This window comes from Athene cunicularia, assembly GCF_003259725.1.
Source record: "Athene cunicularia isolate RWA chromosome 2 unlocalized genomic scaffold, athCun1 chr2_part1, whole genome shotgun sequence".
Lineage (NCBI taxonomy): Eukaryota > Metazoa > Chordata > Aves > Strigiformes > Strigidae > Athene > Athene cunicularia.
Genome location: NW_020799095.1, coordinates 13,278,380 through 13,305,410, shown reverse-complemented (window position 1 = coordinate 13,305,410; position 27,031 = coordinate 13,278,380). Strand labels below are relative to the sequence as shown.

General features: G+C 38.2%; 1 protein-coding gene across 1 annotated transcript; it reads right to left on the bottom strand.

Moving 5' to 3' along the window:
* Positions 1–875: 875 nt before the first annotated feature.
* On the bottom strand, positions 876–27,012 carry EFHB (EF-hand domain family member B). The gene is given in 15 exon segments (XM_026842979.1): positions 876–886; positions 9,259–11,132; positions 14,069–14,250; positions 14,776–14,824; positions 14,827–14,984; positions 15,460–15,667; positions 16,505–16,601; positions 16,603–16,657; positions 17,747–17,814; positions 23,524–23,607; positions 23,965–24,094; positions 26,080–26,094; positions 26,097–26,174; positions 26,603–26,669; positions 26,947–27,012. Coding segments are annotated over 14 exon segments (1,419 nt in total). The 3' UTR covers positions 876–886; positions 9,259–10,970.
* Between the last annotated feature and the right edge of the window lie 19 nt (positions 27,013–27,031).

The window sequence follows — 27,031 nt, the reverse complement described above, 5'->3', positions numbered from 1 at the left end:
AAAAAAAAAAAGTCCTTCTGAACACAGGAGGGTTTTTATATTTCCCTCCCCCATCTCTCTGACCTTACAGAAAGATGTCTTTTGGTTTAGAGACTAGGTTTTTATTCGAAAAAGAAATTTGTCAGATGAGGATTTAAGAGAAAAAATTATATACTCTCAGGTTTTGCTTAATACAGGAGCAATTTCATTGATTTTCAGCTCAATCTGTTTTGGTTTCATTTTGCTTTCTATAGAGAAAGACTGATAGGTTTTAATATAGCTCAGATTCAAGAGCTGGAAATGTGACATTCCCCAGCTCTGCTCCTCTGCTTTGCAACAGTTCCTGGGGGCAGATATTTAGGCCACCCCTCAGCCCGCGCCTCTGCGGCCGCTGGGCGCCGCCGGGAAACCGCTGCGAAGCCACCGTTCGACAGGAAAAAAGCTCTTACTTTGTCGTCGTCGTTGTTGTTGTTGTTTTTCTTTTTTTTTTTTTTCCCCCTCCCCAGACGTACTCAATTAAAAAAGCTACAGCAGTGGGTAATTGGATTTAAACTTTTACATTTTATCGCGCAGACACCAACGACACCAAGCTGTGTGCTGCAGTCGACACGCTGGAGGGAAGGGATGTGCCATCCACAGGCTGGAGAGGTGAGCCCATGCCAACCTCATGAAGTTCAACAAGGCCAAGTGCAAGGTCCTGCATGTGGGTTGGGCAATCCCAAGCACAGATACAGGCTGAGCAGTGAGTGAATTAAGAGCAGCCCTGCAGACAAGGACTTGGGAGTATGGGTGGATGAAAAACTGACTGTGAGCCATCAATATGCACTCACAGCCCAGAAAGCCAACTGTATCCTGGGCTGCATCGAGAGAAGTGTGTCCTGCAGGTCAAGGGGAGGGGATTCTTCCCCTCTGCTCTCATCAGACCCCACCTGCAGTGCTGTGACCAACTCTGGGACCATCCCCAACAGAAGGAGGACATGGACCTGCTTGAGCAGATCCAGAGGAAGCCATGAAGATGATCAGGGGGCTGGAGCACCTCCCCTATGAGGACAGGCTGAGAGAGTTGGGGTTGTGCAGCCTGCAGAAGAGAAGGCTCCGAGGAGACCTTATAGCGGCCTTCCAGTACTTAAAGGGGGCTACAGGAAAGGTGGGACTTTTTATCAGGGAGTGTAGTGATAGGATGAGGGGTAATAGTTATAAACTGAAAAAGGTTAGAATTGAAATTAGATGTAAGGAAGAAATTTTTCTCTATGAGAGTGGTGAGATACTGGAGCAGGTTGTTGCTCAGAGAAGCTGTGGCTGCCCCCTCCCTGGCAGTGTTCAAGGCCAGGTTGGACGAGGCTTTGAGCAACCTGGGCTAGTGGAAGGTGTCCCTGCCCATGGCAAGGGGGCTGGAACTAGATAATCTTTAAGGTCCCCTCCAACCCAAACCATTCTGTGACTCTATGATTGCTTCCCACTCTTTCTACTGCTACCCAGTAAAAATAAATAGCTTTAAATCACATGAATCATTAAGAGCAAATGTTGAGCCAACACAGTTCTACAAAACAAGACCTTTGGTTTAAAAAAAATTTATTAAATCAAACTCATGAGCAACTTGATCTCAAGGAAAGCTACTCTCTTCCACGTTGTAATCTAATGTACACATACATGGGAGGCAGAAGCAAAGGCTAGGGACTGAAGGTAAATTAAATGCTGAGTGGAAATACCCCACCAAGCTCATATGCTTAACAGATGTATCAAGGTGGTTCTAAACCTTCCCTTAGTCCTTGAATATTGAGAAAAATGTTTGAAAAACTGAACTGCCACACAAGTGCACATCTTCTGTTTAATATAAAGGAACCTTTAGGCAAGCTGGTGCTTCAATAAATTGTGTACAGTTAAGTAGACAGGCATAGAGATTTTGTGCTTAATATCACCAACTATCCTATCTCATATATTGTATTTATAGTTTAAATACATTCCTGAATGCTGGTTGAAAACATTTTGGACTACTCACAATTCCAGAATAACATTACTAACTTGGAATCCTGGAATTAAGGATGTGAATGACATGTAGAAATTAAAAAAAAAAAAAAAAAAAAAAAAGGTTGCTTACCAGAAATGCAATGAGCAGTTTCAGCTCTCAATTCTGCCAGGAAACAGGAGCTGAAGCAATACAACACATCCTCCCACTTGTATGAAACACTACAAAATATTTAAGGCAAGTATATTTTCTACATTACCCCACCAGCAGTCACTCAATAAAGTGATAATTATTAATATTCCTACAGTTTCCAGGGAAATTAAAGGGAATAATAAAATACCATATTCCTATTGCACAGCTAACAACTTAGGGAAGAACAGTGATGTATGATCATATTTCTATAGACATTCAAAATAAAGAATCAGCAGAATAGATTAGTTTAAATGAGTGATATATATAAGAACTATTGTGGATTTTGTCAGAGTTTCTTCAACATACCAAGAAAAAGAGTAAGAATGGAATAAGGAGCAGTCATCATTTTATTGTCTTTATTCACCTTTTTCTAACTAATTAAATGACTAACAGAAAGAAACCCCTTCTGTGGAAAATTCTTATGTGACTTATTAAAGGGGGGAAAGAAAAACACATTCTGTAGAAATTTCTTTGTTGCCCCTACTTGTTTTGCTCCCTTCCTCATTTCTTCCACATGTCTCCACAAATTAATCATTTGCCTAACATAGAGTCCTTCCTCCCACACCTCTTGGGCTAATAAAACACTCAGTATCTCATGCACTTTCTATTTGAAAAGGACTATGCAGAAAACCAGGACTTGCTTTTCAGACTAAGAGCTTCCGAGTATCTGAAGTTACTTACTAAAATTATTTCATTATTATAGATGCAATAATCCATCCATAACCTCTAGATAGTGCTAAAATCTGCTGTTTCCCTGCAGGAATTTATAATCGGACTTAACGGGCCTAAGAAGTGTAGCGAGACATGAAACAAATATGGTATATACAGGATGGTATAACCATCCTGTAGAAAAATCTTTCCATAAAAGGTGCTGCATATTGCACATGGTGGGGAGGTAGGCACACGTTGTACTGGCACACCGTTGCTGTACAATCCAGTACACAACCTTTCTCTCAATGTTTCAAACCATCTTTTAATATTGAAGAATGACTACTACTCTATAGACAGCTACAGTACATTTTTTCCCACAAACCCTCTGCTGTATTTCAAGAAAGGGTCAACGTACTTTCAGGCATTTCCCTCTAGAGAATCACGGCTTTCTTCTGTGTAGCTCTTTGGCGGAAATGGATGGAGCTGACTAAAAAGTCCCTTCAGACTTTGGTTCTTCTTATCAAAGAAAAACAAACAAACAAAGTCATTTTGATGCAAGTTTTTCTTCTCTTTCAAAAGAAAAATTGTGTCTTTTCATACCATAGTTATTTCTCATTTCCCCACTTCCTCCTATTTTCTTCTTATTGTGTTTGTTCTTCTACTTTCTTCAGTGAAATAAAAAGAGGACAGACTGTTTCTCTACCTCTGGGTATTTTGCACTTAAGAAGGGAATAACTCACAGAAACTGTGTAACAGCATACAAAATGTTAGTTTCTTTTCCTTTCATTCCAAACAGGGTTTTTTTTCCCCACCAATCCTCTTAACTGGTTAACCAGAGGGAGAATTTGATGTGACACTTGACATCTTTCAAGCCCCAAGCTCTTCAATTCATGCAAAGCTCTTTTCAGGATAGCACTCTGCTTGCCTAATTCTCCAGTGAAAAAGCAGTAGAAAGGGAAACAACCATCACTCATCTGAACTATGCTTAGTTTTATGAACAAATGTTTGTCATGCAGTATTTTATTCAGTAATCTCTCAGTTCTTCTTGTTCTCAAATAATAAGGCAAATAATCATGACACTGGAGCATTGTTAGCACATCTCTGACCACCTGCAAACACTGTTAGGCTGTGTGTTCCTACTATCCTCAATATTATCCCTAAGTAAATCATCTGAACTGAAAAGCTGACAAACACAGTAAATGGTGGCAAATGGTTTGAAGCAAAAAAAAAGAGTCAATAATGAAGTGCTAGCACTTTCTGTGACAACATACTCAGGCTACTGCTATTGTTTCCAGCAATCAAAAAGCCCCCAACTTTTAAGAAACAATAGCTATTATTCAAGTGAGAAATACCTGTTATGATATCTAAGCTTTTGGTCCCAATCTTATCCCTCTGTTCCTAATACTAGGTTTCATGTCAAAGCAACTTTAGAGGTGAACTGTGTACTATCATCTTAAACAAGGAAGTATTAAGCATTGATGATGGTTTAACAAGGGTTAACTGGTTTACTTAACCACCTGTGTGATTAAATTAGAAAACCAGGTCTGTGACAGACAATTATGTGCCTGCATGCATGCAGGGACAGTTACCTATAGTCTTCAGTAGACGGCTGCACAGCTACAAACACATTTAAAACTTGTCCTAGAAAATGGCAACATGAGTCTTTTGTTTCCCTGCCTGTAGAATAAGGACAAAAGCAGACTAAAAAAAAGAAACCAGCCCTATGCATCGTGTTACTATTTTAACTGTAATGTAAGTCCCGTTCAAATGAGGTAATTAATCATTAGCTTGTTTTCTCCTCAGAAATTCTTTGTACCGCTTTCTATTCTAAAGAGGGTGCAAATAAGGACTTCAAAAGAGATGCTTATTAAGAGATCAGAAGTCTGGAATCCATTCGCTTTCGGCAGCACTGTACTTTGAGTGAATCATTGTACAAGTGCTGTTTTGTTACCCATATAAATCCACTGGAATAAGAAGACCAATAAGTACAGAGATAGCATTATTCTATACTCCCACTGTGACTTAACAACAAAAAGAACACTGGCAGATAGCATTAGCTTTGGCCCTAGATCAAGAGACCTGGCATTTAAGAAAGCTAACAGACTGAATCTGATCTTTATTTTCATAGGGTTAGCATGAGCCTGTGCACTAATCTAGGCCTATTATAGATGTAAGTGGTAGCTAGATCTCTTTGCTGAATTACTCGGAGGAAGAATTACATCTCAGTATAATAAACATCTCTCACTAGCAGCTTAACAATTTACCTTGCTATATATGCAATGGTGGCATTGAAGCAGAGTATTTATCAAAGCAAAACCAGTTTAATCTTAGGCTTCATCTTCCATCCAACACCTCCAAAGCATTTTATGAAAGAAAACACATTGACTGCCCAGGTGTATAAGCTGAACCATATTCTGTTCTTACAACAACATGCAAACTGGAATCAAATCCACTTGACTCAGTGTTTTTATAAGAGCAAAGCAGGTCATGGGAGACTGTGTTTGCATTAAGCATACAACTATGTATCATGAGGTTGCTGTGCTCAGCAGTGCCTTGATGACTCAGTCTGTGCTGGCTGCCCTGTAACTGTAAAAAGCATCTTTGAAACTACCATTGTCTCCAAGTTTGAAATATAGTAACATTCCTAATACTGTTATTAGGGGAAATAAACTGACAGCACAAAGAAAACTCCCATCTCCTACTTTTAAATCCATGTTCACTGCTGCAGAATCAGAAAAACTTCAGTGAAAAGTAATATGTCAAAAGAACACTTTGGAATAATATCTATACAGGCAATAGCTAGGCAAACACTCCCTGGCCAGGACTTAGGAGGAATGTGACAAAGGCCTATATCTGTATTCTGGACAGTGTCTAGAAATTGATTTGTTTGTGGTTTCTTCCAATAAATTAATTATCTTACATCATGTCAAGCCATCAGAAAGAAGGTTTAAAACAAGTAAATGAGCAAGTTTTTCTGTTCAGTGTATTGCTAAAGCTGTGGAACTCCTTGCCAGAAGATGTTGTAGAGGCTAGAGTATCATAAAGTTTCAAGGGCAGACTGCATAGGTTAATTAAGAGAAACCTGTTTAAGATCATTGAATATAAGGGAAATATATGTTTTGCAGAAAGGTCCTTCCTTCCTTTCAACCACTTTAAGTTCAAGCGGTTGAAGCACTGGGAGACAGCTAGGAAGAAACACCATGTTTACCCTGATCCGCTACTTCGCCCTAATCATGTTTTTGACCACCGTCAGATGGGACACTGGGCTAGACAGAACCTTTCAGCTGCCCTGTACAGATGCTCTTTACATTCTTATCTTATATTCATTGCTGACTAGAAAAAAGTAGCCTCAAATTTTTTTATGCATTCATCCTTGTTGCTCACTAGGGAGACACACTTTTTGTAAAGTGTATATGGGATTAAATATGTCTTTATAATCTGTTGAAAACGGCTGGGAAAACAAAATCACCCCATGATTAACTGGTACCATTTGAAAACCCTTCTGCTCTTACTTCAGACCTTTGTTCCACCTCAGATTTGAAAAAATACTTGACATTTTCTTGAATCTGCAGAAAATTTCAAGGTTATAGAAAAGCTATTTCTAGAAGTAGGTGTTCTTAAGATACCCTGCTGCTTTTGATCTGTGTGGTAGAACCTTATCTAGGATACACACACCACACACAAGATTTTTTTTTTTTTAAGATGCAGAAGGTATGATCCCTATTACTAGAGAAAGAGACACTTCACAAAAGCCACATGAATAAGATCTGTCAGTGATACTCAGGCCTGTCTCTTTCTTTCAGGTTAGGTCTTGGTTTTGCCATTCTCATTTACATTTAGGCACTGGAATAAGGAGTGAGATTTGAAAACATGCAGAATACACCAAAGTTTTACTATTTAGGTATTACAGAATTTACCACCTAATTTCATAACACAGGAATCTAAACAGTCACGAGGAATATAGATTTTCCATGGTTATGACATTTGGAAGTCAGGAATGTGGACCCAGGATGCACAAGTTATCCATCTACTCTAGTGTGCTCAGAGGCCACACACACTTGGCAGAAATCAACAAGCATCTATCGTAGCAAATCAGGCCACAGCGAGACTGGTCTACCTACCTTTCCCTTTGCAGATTGATCCCTACCAAAAATGCCAAAATCTTTCCTACAGGTTTGCATAATCTCTGCTGGCATTTTCAAAATTATTATAGTTTTAAAGAGTAATAAAGAAATATAGATCCTATCCCAACTACTCGACCATGCAGCATTTAGTGCTTCTTTGGCATGCCTAAACGCATCCCCATCTGCTAGAAAAGCATTCTGGCCATTCAGCAAGGTGAAACCACTCAGCCAGGTGGTGCCCAATGATAAGACTGTCAAATATAAATAACTCGATTCCAAAGAAATACCTCCTAATGGCAAACACCAACTAATTAGGCTGCATAAGCCATTCCAAAAAAAATCCTCCCTATTCATATCTGTTGGCAAGATGAAGACTTAAATCATATTTCTGGGCACTTTGCCCCAGTACCTCCTTTTCTGCTTAGACATCCATTTGAAGTATTCTTCTTAGCATAAAGGTTAATTAGCATTCTGTTTAGCACCCAAATAATTATATATAGTTGTTTAAAAACCAAACCAAACAACCAAACAAAACTGGCCATTCATATCTAAGAATGGGTTCCAGGACCAGGAAATTTACTCGAGTCTGGTAAGATCACTGAAAAACAGCAATTCTTAATTTACTGAAAAAAAACACGTATTTTAAAGATATGTAGTAATAGTATCAAGATAAGGTCTGTATTTATTTGTAAATATGTCTATAATTATTTGTACATATGTTTCTATGGAAGACAGTGGCTGGATCTTCCAGCATCTGAAACACAAGTCATTGCACAGACATGTTTTTCCATTACACAACAGTAAAAAGAATAATCAAGTCGAACATCTGTATGTAGCACAAGTCCCTGCCAAATAAGTCATATTAGCTGTACACTTATCTGAGCTAACATTCACATTCTAAAGATTAAGAGCCAGAAATATAGAATGAATAACAAATACTTTTGCACATTCAAATCCTCAGCCTTTACAGGTAAGTGTTTTCAGTTACTGAAAGTCAGTATCCCTAACATGACTTTAGGGGAGAAACACTGGCCTCTACCTCTGAAGAAAGGTAGACCTTCCCACCCTGTCCCTGGAAACCAATGCATTCGCTCTAAGATGAACTTAAGGGGAGTTCAATTCATCTGACAGAATCAATTAAAAATGCATAATTATTAAATATTCTATTCTTTGAAGTAATCACTGTAGCTTAACAGAGATTAATGGAGAAATAGTACACAAATATCTGAATGTGCTCTCTCTTACCCAGTGTCTAATTTTATGAAAATTCTATGAAGAAAATTTGGCCCAAAAAGTCTAGAACTCACCGATTTTTACCAAAATATTTACCTTTGTCAGTATTTATTAGTTTTGTCCACAGTCTCCATCAACATACTTACAATTGCTGTGATATTGCAATATAACTGTCAACAGAATAAATTCACTCAAGCGCTAAATCTGTACGTTTTCTTAGAACATGTGGCTTTTGAGTCATAGTGAAGGTTGTTTTGCTAACCCTTTCTGGAAAGCTTTGTCCTAGATATGGCCCAAGTACCTTAGTGAAAGGTAGTGTGCTCTCCTGGTTAAATCTGCTCCCTATCTAGATAAAGTCAATCACACTGCAATATGGATGAAAGAAAACTTAACTTCTGTCAGTTGGAATATATTAAGGGAGCCATAAAAATCACAGAACACAACTTGAAGGTATAAAGCCTATGCCATTGAATTCACACATATTGGGAAGTCAAACAGAAATTAAATATAAAAATCTGCGCCAAGACTCTGTAAGCATAAAGCACCTAACAAAAGGAAGCAAAAGGACTGGGAAACTCCACAGAAGTAACAAGTACCTACAAGTAGAATTTACAGCCCTGTTCAGTGATTAATCCTTTAAAGTTTCAGAAGAAGTAAGTTTAGGTGAACACCACTTCCAGTTCATTTCAAACCCAAGCTCAGAAGGAAACCTTTAGTCTGGGGTTAAAAACATACTGGCAAAAAACTAAACCATGATTTATCACTCTTCTTTATTCTGGACTTATTCACAGACTGCCCAAGAACAATGTTAATTCCATTTCACTGACAAAGTTAAGATTACATTGAAAGTAGGGGAATGAAAGTGGATATCTTTACAGTAGATTTTAAAAATAGGGTACGCAGAATTTCCAGTTGCTGAACAAACACAGCAGATCTCATATATATATACATACACACAGAGATGTTACTTTTTTCATTTTTCCTTGAAGTGAGGAATTTTATCTAAAATTTTCTTTTGAAGAAGAAAAAGAGCATTTTTTTTTTAAAAAAAAAAAAAAAAAGTAATTCTGTTCAATGCTTTTGGAAGCACACTGCAACAAAGGTAAAAGACACTTCCACCTTATATGAGCAGAAGAGGAGCTTTAGAGAATTACTGGAGGTAACGAAATCCTGACATAACATACTCACTTGAAATTAGCAGTACATTAATCTTGCTGTCATTTCACTTAGGCCAGTCACAGTCTGCTTCCTGCACACTTCCCAGTGCATGCACAGATTTCCAGCAGTATGGGAAGGCAAGGCAACAACAGCACACAAGAACTTTCATTCAGAGCAGGAAAGCACCTGCCTTCATCAAGCATTTCCACCACCTGCTCCCTGGAGATACCAGAAAGCAAATTTTTTTTACTTGACATAAGACAGCTACTAGTAATGCTACAATACTAATGTACAAAAGGGCCTGACTTGTGGATCTCGCATACCAAGTTAGTAAATTACAAGCTCCAAGAACGCTGTCAAAAGAGAAATCTTAACTATCACTTGAGTAAGGTGTTACAATAAAATTTTAAGCTGGCATCACACGTGCATTCCTCGTATTTAAGATATATAGAACCTTTACTTACATTACAGCACTCAGCAAAACTTTTGGCTGACATCCTCCAAGTCTCACGAAGGTATTTAAAGTACCAATAGGTGACAAAGTGGTATCCTTCCTGCAATCCCATATGTTAAGATTACATTGTGCAAGGATATTTCAATTAATTTGAAAAAGTCTACAAGTAATCATTCTCACTGTCAATACTGAACAATTTCCATTTGTTTTATACCAAGCTCAGTACTGTAGGTGAAGAGTGAACATTCCGATTCACAGTTGCAGATTTTAGTATTACTTACTTTCTATTGTTTATTCTCACCAGACTTCATCTATATCTCTTGGCATTTCCATAATGATCCTCAACTGTTTGTCATTTATGAAGATGCCTCTTCCCAAGAAATTGCATTGGTCACAGTTAATGCTTAGCTCTCTGAAAGCCCTCTAAAACTTTTCTGACTACCTAGCCTGTGTTTTTATGTCATGGGCACTTACACCTCTAAATGTCCATTCTTTTTTCTTGTTTGTGAAAGATTAATATTACCTAATAGCCATAAGCTTGCATAAAGAATATAAGCCCTCAGCCACACAACTGGCCATTTATTTTTGCACTTCTTAATCCAATTGCTTCGTAGAGAGTCTATTTCATAACAATATGTAAAATCCCACACTGGTGACTACGTAGTTTCCTTAATATCTTACTGTAAAGTACTTTCTCACATGAATTTTTAAACATGTCAAATACCTTACCACAACCAGATCTTTTTGAGCTACCATTTTGTTGGCAAGAAATTATGGAACATTAGAAGCAAGGCAAGATGCCATTCTATGATAATTAAGATGTCTTGCATATCTGAAACTTTTATCTTAAGTATTTTCAAAAGTGACCTTCTGTTTATAAGAGAAAAAAAAATCCAAATATGCAAAATGTGTCCATGCTCAAAAGTATTATTATTTCAACTTAGAAACACTGTAAAAAAGATAATGAATGTAAGATAAATATTTGCATTCCATTTACAAATATGCTGTATCCTCTCATTCCTATGGATATCAGTTCCTACTAACTGCAGTGATAGCAGTAACATTTATATATATGTGGTGAACCCACTATTCAGAAACACAATAAAGAGTGAATTCCAGTTCTGTAGACATGTTATTGAAAATGTTTATTTTATTCAGCATCAGAATTATGACTATTGTCAATTTAAATAAATGCAATGCCCAAAGACTAGAATTAGCAACTGCTTTTTGTGTATGATCCGTGTATCTTGTCCAGTATATTTCTGATGCTTTCTGCACAAACTTCTTTGTGATGTTTCATATAGGCTTGCTTCCATATCTCTTCAAACCCTTCATCTGAAATGTTCATGCCAATGTTGTGGAGAATTTGTGCAATCTACAAAATAATACAATTCATGTAATTCTGGTTCACAGTTTCTTTAAACTATATAGAGTCTGGCAATCTCTATTTGCCAAAGAGTATTTTCCCACTCTTAAAATAAAAATTACAGACCACATCCTGCATCCTTAACCAAAGAAGTTCCTATTAAGTAAATCTGAATCTTAGTGGGATGAAAGCTGGGGTATAAAAAATTGTCTTTATTTGATAAAGTAATGTTGCTGCAACTTCAACATTGGAAAAATCAAATACAGAAAATTCAGGGAGATGTAAATGTTTTTTTAAGCGCCCTAAATCAAGTCCTGTTTATCCACTGAATTTTTACATTTTGCAGATAACATAAATCAGATTATATTATTGTCTGCATTTCACAGCAAGAATACTGTATGCAAGATCTTCAGTTGGTATAGATAAGTGGGTGAAGTGACTAAAATGAAATGGTTCACATGAACTTTCGGTCTTGCTGTAGTTTTACACCAAAGTAATCCAACAGAACTATTTTTTTCCCCATATTTTCCACTTGGATGCTTCCTGCTACATGCCTCATTACACTGACTTGTTGACTCATCAGAGGAAGATGGCTTTAGAAGAATATTGACATGACTTGTGCTTTTGTTAGTATTAGCAAACGTTTGGCTTCTTCAGTTGTATCCTCTGTGTGTGCATGTGTGTTATATTTATGCTCTGGAGATTTTATGCATGTTTTGATAAAGTAAGACCTTTAACACAGTCAAATTAACCTTGTTTGACATCTTTCTCTAAATTCTTTTGTATAAATATAGGCCTGATTCACAGTACAGCAAATCTGCAGCTTCATCTATGACAGTTTATGCCAGCTGATATTCAGGAGGAAAACATAGAGTAAATTTTGTTTCTTTAAGCACAGGTGTTGTTTCAGTTAAATCAATAATATTACTCACAAGGAAAACAAACCAGATTTGGTCTAATGTTTTCAACAAGCTAGTGAAATTTAAAAGTTAAACTAAAAGCAATATTCCATTACAGGATACCACTGCAGGGGCAATAAAGGCCTACAGCTTCTCATAAATTGGCTTCACTATGATAAAATACAACTCTGTACTGACTCATCAACAGCCATAAAATAATCACTGACTAAACCACAGAGTATCAGATGTGCACATGGGGTTAAACTAACCCTTACCTATTATTAACATGATCATGTTGAATATAAATTACACACTATTACTCTTCTATTCTCTTCAATAGACTAGGATGGATTCCAGTAAAGAAAACAGCAGGCCTAGAACTATTCTGGTCTTTTGTAACAGCTTTTTGAAGCTGCTTTGTAGTCAGAATTTGCACTCATTTCTACAGGCCTATACAAAAACTGGTAGTATTAAATGACTCTGGATTTCCTATAATAATTTTATTAGCATGTTGAAAATATTAGCACCCCATACCAAAATAAATCAAAGACCATCACTAAAATACCGAAACAGTCCATTTCATGAGTATGGGAGGATTTAATACACTAAGAGGTGGTTCTGTACTGAACTCTGTCCAGCCTGTATAGTCTACAATGGAGTATGACATCTCAGGCCACATTATAACTTCAGAGAAGAGTTCTGTCTAGTGTTTGACAGGTATAATGAGCTTCTCAATGAAGCATGAATTCTATTTACTGTTAGCTATATTCTGCATGCATGGATTTCCTGCTTCAGAGCTAGATTATAATAAGTGCTCATGTACACAACATTCTGACAAGCCATTTTATGGATATGGATAGAACATGACACCACACCTTTTACAACCCCAGCCACTAACCAGCAACATTCTTTTCTGTAAAATATATGCTCAAGTTCCAGATCCACTTTCAAATTTGACTGAATATTTAATATAATGACTAGGACAGAGGGAGAGGTTATCAAGGCTTCCTTTTTCATTTTAGATAGGGTTTTCACATTTTGTTACAATTGTCTCATGAATTGTATTTCAGGTAATGAATTATCTTAGTAATTTTTCACTAGAAAATGCATATAAACATAGAAGCAAAGGAGTAAACAATACTGAAGAAGAAACAAAGTTGTTCTGTGGGAGGAACTCTGGGCTGTAACAGAGTGGTAGCAGCCCCCAGACAGACAGAATAGTCCCCAAGAAATCCCTACAGTCTCACATCCTATCTTTCTCTTCAGAAAGATGAGATGGCACAGCATTGGTGAGTGACTCCCTATATCGTCTATCACTGTACAAGTCCTTTGTAGATCTGAGCCTACAACCGTGCCTCAGAAGAACACTTAAAAGGTATATTCAAGCAGTTTGCTGAATTTGCCATTAGCAAAATCAGCAAGGTTGTTTGAAGAGAGACACCTAGGGTAAAGTTTTCCATTGAACCTTCCTCCATGATAGAAACTAGTTTTACACACCTGTAAAAATCTTCTTGTGGGGCTTTTAAAGGCATCTACTCATAGCTGTTATTACAGGTTGGAAGAGATCTCTGGAGATCATCCATCCAATCACATAATCAAAGCAGGGCTAACTTCACCATTAAACCATGTTGTTTGTTGCTTGAGACCTTGCTCAGAAATTTGACTATGTGCAAGGATGGACATTTTGTAACTGCTTTATTTGCTCTTCTCACATTGTAGAAATGATGAGTCAGACTCTTAAGCCCTAGACTAATTACAAACCCTTGTTCAACACAGCATTTGAGCATGTGAGTAGCAACAACCTGATGTACTTCTTTATATTACTTACTGAAGGTGGATCTCAGTAAATTTATTATCTACCACATTTATGAATAATTTTGAATGTGAAGAGTACATATTTTTCAGATAATTGAATGGATGTAAAGAAAGACAGCAATGTTGCAACAATTACTTTTACAAACTGTTTATTTGATAATATGACTTTCCACTCCCACATGTCTAGAGGTACATTTACCTTGGAAGAATATTCTGAAGAAATGCATATACCTCTGTCTTTGGTCTTGTTTTTAAAAAGTCTCTTTCATACTCTCCCTTTTGACTGAAGACAGAAGGGAACAATACTGCACAAGCACGGGCCTCATCACCATAGTTAGATTTGTCACTGATGTGGCAAATTCGAGAAGCAGGAATATCTGAACGAATAGTTGGAACACCACACATTGGATAACCTATGGGAATCAATCAAGAGGTAGCATGGAAAAGCCTGTATGTAAAGATATCACCAGGGAGGATAAAACATTTTGTATGAAGTAAGAAAAAATTTGATAGTTCATCTCACATAGGTTCAATAACAAGCTATATAATTTTCCTCCTCATGTCTTTTTTTCATATTTATAGAATTCCTGGATTGAGCTATATCATGCAGAACTGCAACAGGAAATCTTGCGGTCATATTCTACTTATTCAGTACTTCCAGCTGAAAACATTTTAGATGATTCCAAGACAACACTGTTCTCTTAAAATTATCAGCATAATTTCTCAAAGACATCTAGATTAACCTTTGCATTTTGAATGGATTAGCCATGCCAAACATCTAAGCCATGCCAACTTCCAAGCCACAGTCCTAAACAAACTTAGTTTAGATAAATCAATTCACTATTGTACATTAATAGAACCTGTAGCAATATTTTAAAACTTGTTCCTGATTCTGTCTTAAATAATGCTCAGAAGGGAGTACAGTCCACTGTACTTACACGTTGTTGGGAGACCACCTACTACAGCATTGTACTGAGAAGTTGTTTGATATTAAAATTTGCAAATACATGATCTGTTGATCTTGTAAGCGTTTATGATGTCTTTTCTGAGTTTCCCAGTTCTTTTAATAGAATATCTTCCTGATTCAGCAGTGGCTCATCATTTATCTTTGTGTCTTTGGGCAGAAGAGGAACATCTAGGTTTTTCCCTATGAACAAAAGTTATGGTACAGCCAAGATTTATTATCAGCACAATATAGACTAAGAGGTAAAAGGCGTTGCTTGAATCCTTGAGAAACTTAAAGTAGGTCACATAATTAATCTGCATTTCTGGTAATGATTCTAAGAGTTTTTTACTTTCTCTTGATTTATGGGACATTCTCAATATTCAGCAGACTCCAGGGTTCTGAAATACATTTCTATCTGAGGCTCTGCTGCTGGTAGGTAGTTGGGAACTGTTAATGCTGGGTTGATGGTTGGACTGGATGATCTTCAAGGTCTTTTCCAACCCAGACAATTCTGTGACTAAATGCACTCTCTAAATCCTACCCTTCTAAAGGAGCACCTAGTCTACAACAGCAGAACAAGATCATCTTGTTTTCATATTGAAAGTTTCCAATAGCTTTCAATAGCTGTTGTAAGAATAAGATCACATCCACAATTTCCCAGTATTAAGTCATCTACCTTTTATAATTATTTTTTCTTCAAACTCTTTAACAGCCATTTTGTCTTTCCAGTTCAGAAAGTTTGTAAACTCCAGATAATTAATCAGATCATCTTTATCCAAACCACAACAGTCAAATAAGGAATCCAGGAGCTCATCATCTAGATTCAGATTAAGCTGAATACAGGACTTTCATAGGTTGTCCTTGTCTATCATTCCGTCACCATTCTATTACAAATAAAGCAGTTGTTATAACAGCCATTATAGAAAGGCTCCACCAAAAGAAACACATACATAGATGCATTTATGTTTTCACATATGTATAGAATTTATATTTATATATATATATATCTATATATATATATCTATATATATCTCACCAGGCACACCATTTCAGATGAGTATCATTGCTGAGTAAAAAAAGAAACTCTAAATAATTTAGAAATTTAAAATTTTAATATAAAAGTGTCAAGAAAGAATTTTCAACTTAAATAATACAGTGATTTGAGACTAAAAGAGTGTGACAGGGTATTGTGACAAGATAACAACCTAATCACAAATGTAGAGGCAAAGCCAAGATTTCTTTTGAGAGTAAGGCATCAATCATTCTGTATACATTACTATTGATGTTATATATGAAATGTCAATTATCATTTTTCTTCCAAAGAGAAGAAAAGATCTGAACTTCTGATACTTGGTGACTCAGTCAAAAATACAACTTGGAAGAAAATATGAATATAATCCTTTCAACTGTATTTCTTTTAAGAACTACCAAATTTCCAAGAGCAAAAAAATGCTAGGATTATTCCTGCTCACATATATGTCCCTTGCTCACTGTAACTTGGATATTTCAAATACTGTTGTGAAAGGCTCTAACTACTGTTGTGTTTAATTCCATAGCACATCACAGTAGATAAAACATGCAATAACTATGAATTTACTTGTCTTCATAGTCTTCAGCTATATTTGCCTTGCTATGCTTGTTTCTTCATGTCTGTGTCTCCACAGCACAGGAGTGCTGATGTCACACATTCCCTTACATTTATACTTTTTCAAAGCACTAACCTTATCATACTGCCTGAATGCTTCTTGTAATATGTCAAAATTCTCATAGTTAGCTTTCTTCAAACTTTGCTGAACTGCCGTCAAGACAGCTCTCTCTGTCTTTAACATGGAGGAACTCACAGGCAACACGGCACTGAAAAAGATCACCAATTCCTATAAAAATAAACACATCCTCAATTAGTCGTACATATATAGAAAATGGACATTTGAAAAAAAAAAAAAAATTTACAGTCTTAAGGAAAAGGAGAATTTCAGTTTTAGGATGCTGATTTTCAGCACTAATGAACATCTGAATCAGTCATTTCATTAAAAGATCAAATGGTCCATATGATGATTTCTCTACTCACATGCAGTTAATATCAAAATTCCCCAAGATAGCAAGGTCACTTTCTAGACTGCAGGAAGTTAATTCAGTGTCCAATAACAAATAGGAGTAGCTCACCTAATCCCCTTCTAACAGCAATATACATGCATTATTTCTACTTGTTAATTTTTTTTGTTCAGTTCCTTCTGCTGTTACTTATAGGACAAGCATACCTACACATTTAGAATATTTATTGCACAACACAGTAAAACATTTATAAAAGCTTATGCAGAATTTGAACAAGCCTTCTCTGGTTTTGACTAATTTAGTAACTTTGAGCCACTTACATTTTTTGCTGCCGAACTATTCACTGTATTCCCTAGTTATTAAACATAATGTTAAAATACCATCAATCCCAATATTGACTATTTGGAATAACTAGCTTTTAATATTCTGTCATAATTTAAATTAATAATTTTTTATTTTCATTGTTTTCTGTCTCCCTGATACCTTCAAAACTGATTATTCTTGTTTGTTGCTTGTTATTTTTACTCTTTTTACGGAAGTGCTGGAAAAATCAAGAGGAAAGACACAGAACTGATTTAAATAGCCATTGTAAATTTGTCACTTAGATCTCAATATGAGTTTTTTGCTGTCTCCTGTTTTGCTTACATTCAGATACAGAGGCTTAAAAACCAAAATAAAACCAAACCAAAAAAAATCATCATCCAAAACCTAGTTTCTTTATTTCTGACATTTTTTTTTCCCACTAGCAACTTCAATTCTCAAATTTTCCCCTCCAAAAATTTACTGTCAGTGTTAAATTTTTGCATCTTGCCTTTAAGATTTTAGGAAAACTATATACTACACAACCAACAGTAATTAATTCAGCATAGTTTCAGCAAGAAGATAAGATTTTATTCTGCCCCTCAACTTACCATATTAATCTTGATGGAGTAACATTCCAAATGTATGGCCTTGGGGAACATTCATAGTTTCTGCTGTACTGTCAATAAGCACATTTCTTTGTTAACTGTCAAATACTTTATTAATAGACAAAATAAACCCTGTAGTATATATATATATATATATATATATATATGTAAATATAAAAGTAATAATCTGTTACATGATTAGGGATGATACACATAGTTCACCTGAAATTTATAAGTACTTTGCTTCTGCAGAAAAGCATTCCTTTGCAAACCTGTTGAGAACATTTGTTGTTTGTAATAGAACACAACTAAATGTAAACATTAACTTTTTTGAACATTTATACTCATTATGAAAAATATTCTACACTGAATTAAGTTTTTTTCTAAGACAATGACAGAAATGAGTGAAAAAAGTCATAACACATTAGTCAAATAACAGGAATGTTTAGGACAAACCAGATCTCTAACTGAAATAATGTCTCCAAATAAACTACTTTTGGCTAAAGTGGAAAAATGGAATCACACCTCTGCTTTTTAACATGCAATTTTGTGTTTACCAAAGCCAGCAACCAAGCCAATATCCATCTGGAAAAACTGTCCCAGTTTTATTTACCAGAAAACTAAGATGCTGTTGGTAACATTAAAGAACTTTTTATTTCTGTGAGAGACGAGAAACCAGGCCTGTGAGAAACTAAGACAAACAACCTGGGAAAGAAAAAGTTGAGGCTGATTGAAGAAATGCCTCAAACACTTGCAAGACAAAACTATGAGTCACACGGTGCATTCTGTGGAGGTTGAAGCTGATAACTCTGACCGATGTAGCTGGGGGAGAGAGCCCTGTGGAGACAGGACGGCTCTCCTCTGGGGCACCTGGGCAAATTTCAAGGGTCATGTGTCTGGTGAATGAACTTTGCTCCATTATCCATGAAATGCATATTAAAGTTAACACCCCTCAATATGCTAACGAGGGCTGACATGATCATGTTAATTACATCAAGTACATGGGATACGTAGGTCTGTGGGTCGACCTAGGTGATGGACCCAAGGAAAGTGGGTATAAATCAAGGGAGGGAAGAAAGAGCCCCCTCTCTCTGTCTCTCTCTCTGCCCCCTCTCTGCCCCCCCCGGCCGCCTGGAGAGAGCAGTGAAGTGAAGACGACTGATGCAAGCGAAAAAGACAGCCGCCTCCTGGAACCCTCACCAGCAGGATCAGCGCAGGAACCCAGACCGGTGATCTTTGTTCCCCCATTCCCTCTATCTCCCTCTTTTCCTTTTTCCATTAAGAAATGCAAGGCATATTATATTGCTCACCACAACTTGCTATATACTTAGCCAATTATCGTGTGTTCAATTAGTACATTGTGGGTAGTTAATAAATGCTTGGACTTGGAGACTTGTTGTCCCAATTGGGGATTTGCGAATCTCAGTCATCTGTAGCCCTCATCTGAGCAGGACGTGACAATTTCTTAATTTGAAAAAGATGCAATGTTAATTTTATTGCTATGTTTAATAATTACAACTGTTACATGAATAAGAAATCTCCATCAAGTGTGAATCTTAAGCACAGCCTTAGCTTCAGTGACCATGAAATGGTGGAGTTTAAGATCCTTAGGGCAGCAAGGAGGGCACACAGCAAGCTCACTGCCCTGGACATCAGGAGAGCAGACTGTGGCCACTTCAGGGATCTGCTTGGCAGAGTACCATGGGATAAAGCTCCAGAGCAATGAGAGGCCCAAGAAAGCTGGTTGATATTCAAGGAACGCCTCCTCCAAGCTGAGGAGTGATGCATCCTGACAAAGAGGAAGTCAGGTAAAAATGCCATGTAGCCTGCATGGATGAACAAGGAGCTCCTGGATGTTACGAACTGGACTGGAAGTCCAGAGTCATAAAGGTTCTGTGATCCCCTTGGGTTAAATTAAGGTGAAATAACACCAGACGACCAGTTAAAATGTCTTACTTGCAGTAGAAATGGCTTAAACTTGGAAAAGGATAATAAGCAATGTGGTCTCTTATAAATCTTTAAGAAAGAAAAGGAAGGAAAGGAAAGAAAAGAAAAATAACAGAAAGAGAGTCACAGAAATATAGATCACCACCCCAGGTTCCAGCATTGTCTCAAGTCTGGTAATCTTGGGTGGTGGGTGCACGCACAGCAAAGTTCTCTGTTGCCTTCTAAATTCATCTTATCAGCTGATTAGCATACTAGCTGAGGAGAGGAAGGTATTCTGCAAACTCATTTCCATGAGAGACTAGGAAAAACATGGACCATGGGTTCTGTGAATGCATTGAGGGGCAATGGGGAGCACCAACCCCTGTGTGCAATTAAGTTGGTGGTTGTGCTCACCCTCCCACCTTTACTTCTCCCCCAGTTCCCACAGATTTTTGCTGACTTCATGCTTCTTGAGCAATCATCTGGCTTCTGGTGCCCTCTGGGAAGTCAGTGATTAGCAAGGCCTGAATCATATCACACTTGCACAATGGAGCCAATGATCCCCACTTTGAGGTTGATCTAAGAAATTTGGCAACACAACCACAAGGGAGTGGGGACATGCATCCTTCCATACACTCTGCACTTCCTTGGGTGACATTCCTTAGACTAATCACAAAGGCCACAGCTTTTCCTTGCTGTTTTCTATGTCAATGAATGTTTGAGGCATTAATTCCTTCAGTTCCTTACACTGGATAAGCTCAAACACAAAAAGGAAGCCTACAGAGGGTAGAAACAAGGACAGAAATCCTGGGAGGAATACAGAGAAACTATCCAAGCAGCCAGGCATCAGGTCAGGAAGGCCAAAGCCCTGACAGAATTAAATCTGGCCAGGGACATCAAGGGAAACAAGAAAAGCTCCTACAGGTATGTTGGTGATAAAAGGAAGAAACAGGAAAATGTAGGCCCTCTCCAGAAGGAAAAAGGAGACATGGTTATGGGAATATGGAGAAGGCTGAGGTACTCTTATGACATTTTTGCCTCAGTCTTCACCAGTAAGGGCTCCAGAGACACAGCCCAAGTAGCAGAAGGCAAAGGTGGGGACTGGGAGAATGAAGAACTGCCCACTGTAGGAGAAGATCAGGTTTGAGAACATCTAAGGAACCTGAAGGTGCACAAGTCCATGGGACCTGATGAGGTGCATCTACAGGTCCTGAGAGAACTGGTGGATGAAGTGGCCAAGCCACTATCCATCCTATTTGAGAAGTTGTGGAAGTCTAGTGAAGTCCCCATGACTGGAAAAGGGGAAACACAACCCCCATTTTTAAAAAGAGAAAACAGGAAGACACAGGGAACTACAGGCCAGTCAGTCTCACCTCTGTGCCCAGCAAGATCATGGAGCGGATCCTCCTGGAAACTTTGCTAGGGCCCATGGAAAATAAGGAAATGGTGGGTGACAGCCAACATGGCTTCACTAAGGGCAAATTGTGCTTGACAAATATGGTGGCCTTCTATACTGGGGTTGCAAAACGCAGCAATAGGGGCTAAGGGTGAAAAAAGGAAGAGCAACTGACAACATCTACCTGGGCTTGTGCAAAGCATTTGACACTGTCCCACACAACATCTTTGTCTCTAAACTGGAAAGACATGGATTTGATGGATGGACCACTCAGTGGATAAGGAACTGGCTGGATGGTTGCACTCAAGGAGTTGTGGTCAACAGCTCAATGTTCAAGTGGAGAGAGGTGACGAGTGTCATTCCTCAGGGGTCCGTATTGGGACCGGCGCTGTTTAACATCTTTGTTGGTGACATGGACAGTGGGATTGAGGGCACCCTCAGTGAGTTTGCTGACAACACCAAGCTGTGTGGTGTGGTCGACACACTGAAGGGAAGGGATATGCCATCCAGAGGGACCTGGACAGACTGGAGAGGTGGGACTGTGTGAACCTCATGAAGTTCAATGAGGCCAAATGCAAGGTCCTGCACAAGGGTCGGGGCAATCCCAAGCACAGATATAGGCTGGGAGATGAGTGGATTGAGAGCAGCCCTGTGGAGAAGGATTTGGGAGTATTAGTGGATAGAAAACTGACCACGAGCCAGCAGTGTGTGCTCACAGCCCAGAAAGCCGACTGTATGCTGGGCCGCATCAAGAGAAGCGTGAGCAGCAGGTCAAGGGATGTGATTCTCCCCCTCTACTCCACTCTTGTGAAACCCCACCTGGAGTGCTGTGTCCAGCTCTGGGGCCCCCAGGCATAAGAAAGACATGGACCTGCTTGAGTAGATCCAGAGGAGGCCATGAAGATGATCAGGGGTCTGGAGTATCTTCCTGTGAGGACAGGCTGAGAGAGTTGGGGTTGTGCAGCCTGGAAAAGAGAAGGCTCTGGGGAGACCTTATAGCAGCCTTAAGTAATAGTAGTTAAAGGGGCCTACAGGAAAGATGGGGAGGGACTTTTTATCAGGGAGTGTAGTGATAGGATGAGGCATAATGGTTTTAAACAGAAAAGGGTAGATTGAGATTAGATATAAGGAAGAAATTCTTCACTGTGAGGGTGGTGAGACAGTGGAACAGGTTGCCCAGAGAAGCTGTGGCTGCCCCCTCCCTGGCAGTGTTCAAGGCCAGGTTGGACGGGGCTTTGAGCAACCTGGTCTAGTGGAAGGTGTCCTTGCCCGTGGCAGGGGTTGGAACAAGATGATCTTTAAGGTCCCTTCCAACCCAAACCATTCTATGATTCTGTGATCAAAATTGAAAGGAGAATCAGTGCTTTGTTCTAAAATACAAAACAAACAAAACCACCCAGACAGAAATGGAAGCAGTATAATCTAAAAACTACTTTATATATTGTTCTTTTATCATTTTCATATTACACACTGGATGTGGATGGTGTAAAATTCACTAAATAAAATTGTATCTGTCTTTTATTTCAGTGCAGGGTTTGAGCTTGCACTGCAACCCCTATTTCCTGACTGATCATACTGCCCCATGTTGCTCACACTCCAGGTCTACACAGTAAAGCCGAACACAGTGAAGGGGAAAGGAGAAACTGGCTCACGTTTGTGTTCATTCCGCACAGATACTACAGGCATAGATCTCCAGAGTCAGTTAAGCCTGTGATCTTGAGCTTAAAATTAAATTTTGATACCGGTCAATAATGTCTTCAGATACTGTTTTGCAGAAATCTAGAGCATCCACAAAGACAGTTTTTGTATATATTCAGGAACCATAGATGTGTAGCTCAGTTGGATCCTGACCACACTGTACCTCAGGACTACTGCAGCCCTTCATAAGCACTGCTTTGTAAAATTAAAAAGCTGTTCCAGATCACCTGAGGTTTATGAAGCATTGTAATGATTTGACTGAGACCGATACATGCTGCTAGATAATAACACAATTTCGTTCCATGTGCTTTTCCAAGCAAATAACAAAGTGAGAATAGAGGTGACATAACAAAGATGACCAAAAATAGTGCCAGAGTAAGAAAAATGGTCAAATCCCCAAATAATAGGTGAGACATTTCAGTTCTTTCAAACCTTTGTAACTGCAAAAGACAAGAAATAAACAGTGAAGTGTTGCAGTGTGCTTGTAATTTGCTTTGTGCAAACTCGATCAATTCAGATACAGACCATTTAAACAATAAGATTTAGAACTTCACCACATCGACACAATACAGCCCTCATCAAGCAACATGTGTACTTATCAGCCTAATTAGGGCAAGTAGAAAGTCCCTTTCTGTAACTGAATGCTGCAGTGGAAGCACTGAGCACACAGTTATAATTTTTACCCAAGACAGAAAATGATATTGGAGACTTTGCAAATGCAAGTGAATTTTGCTCTTGGAAGGTATCTTTGCTTACTTATGGATCAAGGACTTTTCCAAGCTGAGGCTGAAACTTTTCTTTGAAATCATCACTTCATTTTGATATGATTTTTGCTGCTCTCTTCCTACAAATTATGAAAATAACTCCCATACATATTTGCTTAACAATATTCAACAATTTTTCAATAATATTAAAAATATTATTGTGTGTTAGAAGGAAACAGCAACTCCTCTGCAAGACAAATACAGACTTAATAATTGAAAAATCTTGCTATTTAAAATCAAAGGTGTCTGTATGTAATGCTAAAGACATGCCAAGTGCTGTTATACTACGGTAGAACTGATTTGGATACACTATTCTGAAAATTAGTCCTTACACTTTCTATTCAGTTCAATATAGCTAAGGATGAGATTGTGAGATGTGAAATTATCTTCTTGAGAACTCACACCACTAATTAACTAGTTAACTCATTGCAATTTATGATTGCAGATCCCAGAGCCAATTTAAGGATTTGGATATGCTTCGCCCATCTTCAAAATGAGGGGTTTCTACTCCATAAACAAAAGACTTGCTGAAGTTTGATGAGTCATACTTCCTACTTATTGCTTCCCCTGTGGAAGTGTTTCAACCTGTACAAAACACCTCAGGAAGAAAAACATACTAAGTATCTTCATTCTTAAGACAAAACAATGAAGAAACAAAAGCAAATAATTAATTATAATAATAAATATAACAATTCTGTTCAATTAAAGAGAACTAATTTGCATTCTCCATGTTTAGTAATTAGCAAGGAATAATCACATTGTTAAAAGTGAATATACAACGTAAAATAAAAAGCAAAAACTGTTTCAGTGTTAAAATAGTTGGATGTCTTTTTATGTCTGACTAAAGATACGCCCAGCATAATTAATGAAAAAATACCAGGCAGCCTAAGTAGTGAGGGTCACGCAAACAAATCACTTTATAATGTCTGTACCTGAGCAGAGACACGTTCCATTAATTTACTACTTATTAAAAAGTAATGCTAAAAGGAAAAAAATGTTTTTGAGGTACTACGCTTTCAAATATACTCTTGCTATGTTGACTTCAATGGAAATTTTGCCACTGACTTCACTGTAAACATAATACTACCCTACTTGTTCATGATTCTATTAATCCAGTCTTGCCTATAAAATGAAGATTCATATTCAAGAATATCACATAAGTACTCTAAGTGAGCAAGGACATGTTTCTTGTCACAGAAGAAACTGTCATTCTGTTTCTTCAAGCTGTTTTCAATCACCTTTTGAAAAGAATGGCAATTAGAACTTTTAAAAAGTATTATTCACTGCATGCTTTCTAATAAGGGTTTCCTCTGGCTGTATGGCAGCATGGAATTTTTATGCTATTGTTCAGAACTGGGGCACATAGTTGACTTTTTTTTCTGTCTGTCTGTTTTTGGCTTGGCCTCTCCATGACCTTGTGGATGGAAGTTGCAAAGGAGACAGAAACAGATAATGAGTAACTCTACTAAAACACTAGGAAAGATGGGGAAGAGGTGAAAAAAATTTAAAGTTTGGCCAACTTATACCATGTAGCAGTACTTGTAGTAGAATTTCTCAGTGAGAGAACACGGTACTAAAATTTCACTTCTACCTAACTACCTCCATATAAAATTTACATTATTACAACTGAAATACCTGTATTGCAGTTTCTTATGTGTTTTGCCTACACCTACAAAACTGCTGGTACTAGCACAATGGGCAATTTTATTATAATACTAATCTACAGAGCAGCAACATAAGCCATTCAGCGTAAGTGGAAATGATGGAACTGGGAAAAATAGAAGTGGCTGCAAAAGTAATACATGTACTGTATTTCAGAGTGCTATTTGTCACTCTGTTCCTGTACCGAGCTATGAGGTAAAAGGTAACCATCCCTGAGCAGACCACTTCACACAATTACAGCTTCCTGAGGCTGAAGCAATGGAGGCACAGCCCAGTAGAAGGGCAGAGACAGAGGCTGTGGGACAGACTCACAGGCAGGATGCTGTAGGCATTCCTGAGAGCCAGTCAGAAGTCTGAAATTCCTTGTAACCAGAGCCTGATCCTGAGTGCCCCATCAGAAAGTCTATCTGCCCTGAAATTCCTTTTGGATCCTGCTAAAAGAAAGTAACCAGAGGTGAAAGTACTGCAATAGGTTGAGCTCACAGTCTGTGGCTTTAAGCCTGAGATTGCTCTCAGTGGTATAGACAATGCCAAACTCAATAAGCAACAAGGGCATCTGTGCGTTTCTAGTTTCCTGGAAATACTTTGCTTTTCAAATAGCACCCAAAGTAAATCAGGCGTCTAACTCCTTCATTAAGTTCTAACACTGACCGATACACCCACCATGAAGTGATTTTCAGTCCTACAAACAGGTCATGCTCTCTCAGTGGCATATGCTTTTTCAAACCACTACCTTTAAAAATAATTTCTATTATATTAATACAGTAATAAAAATAATAGCTTATATCTCACACAATAGCATACAACATGTTGAAGACACCAAGAAAAATTATTACCTTTATTTATATTAGAACTTTTCATGCCATTTTTTTCTCAGCCTTTGCACTTACCCACATAATAATCTACAGATCATGTCCTTCTTTGGCTTCTTTATCCACTTCCTCGGAAGTTTTTGGTGGATTTATAATCTCTCCAGCTGGTATACCTGGAAATTATGGAATAAATATATGGTTGGGGGAGGTAAGGGGATGGATGTTTTCTTTGGTTGGTTCTTAATTTTAAACCACATCTTGTCAGTGAAGATGCTAATAGTGTGGAAGAATGATATTCAGTCCCATCTAAGCAGGCATGGTGAACTTTGTAAAACATCCAGAGTGAAAAAGAACTGCCAGAAGTGTTTTACAATCCTACCAGCCATTCTCTATGATCCCATGTGACAAAAACTAACATTTTAAAAAAATAGTAGTTTCTAAAGAGAAATGATGTGGAAAAAATTACCAAGGTTTCACTGTTTTTTGGCTTGGGTTTGTTTTGTTTTGGGTTTTTTTTGGAGGGGGGTGGGCTTGTCTCAAAGATCAATCACTAATGGGAGGTCGTTACAAAAGTTGCACAAGGAGTATCTGAAAAACCAACTCACCCTGAGTGAAACCTCAGTCAGGCAACTTGCAGCTGTATCGCCAGGGGGAAGCAACTTTCCAGCCTAAAACATACAATCAAAAAATAAGGCGTAACTAAAGCCACTGTACTCATGAGCACAACTAGTCAAATTGGGATCTGACACCCTGCAGGAGATGTTGTCTCATTGTCCACGTTTTGATAAAAGAGTGAAAACAAAAGAGCGACACGTCCCCGCCCGCCACAGTGCCCCTCCTCCAACCTCTTCCCTCAGCCTGCGGCGAGACCCCGGCCCCAGAAAGGCGCGGGAGGCGGGCGGCGGCTCTGCGGAACGGTGGGACCCCTTGGGCGAAGGCACTCACGGCCGACAGCTCGGGGAACCTGCCAGTGAACTTCCCCTCGTAGGCGGGCCGCGGCTGCTCCGCCATGGCCGCTGGGTAGCTGCGG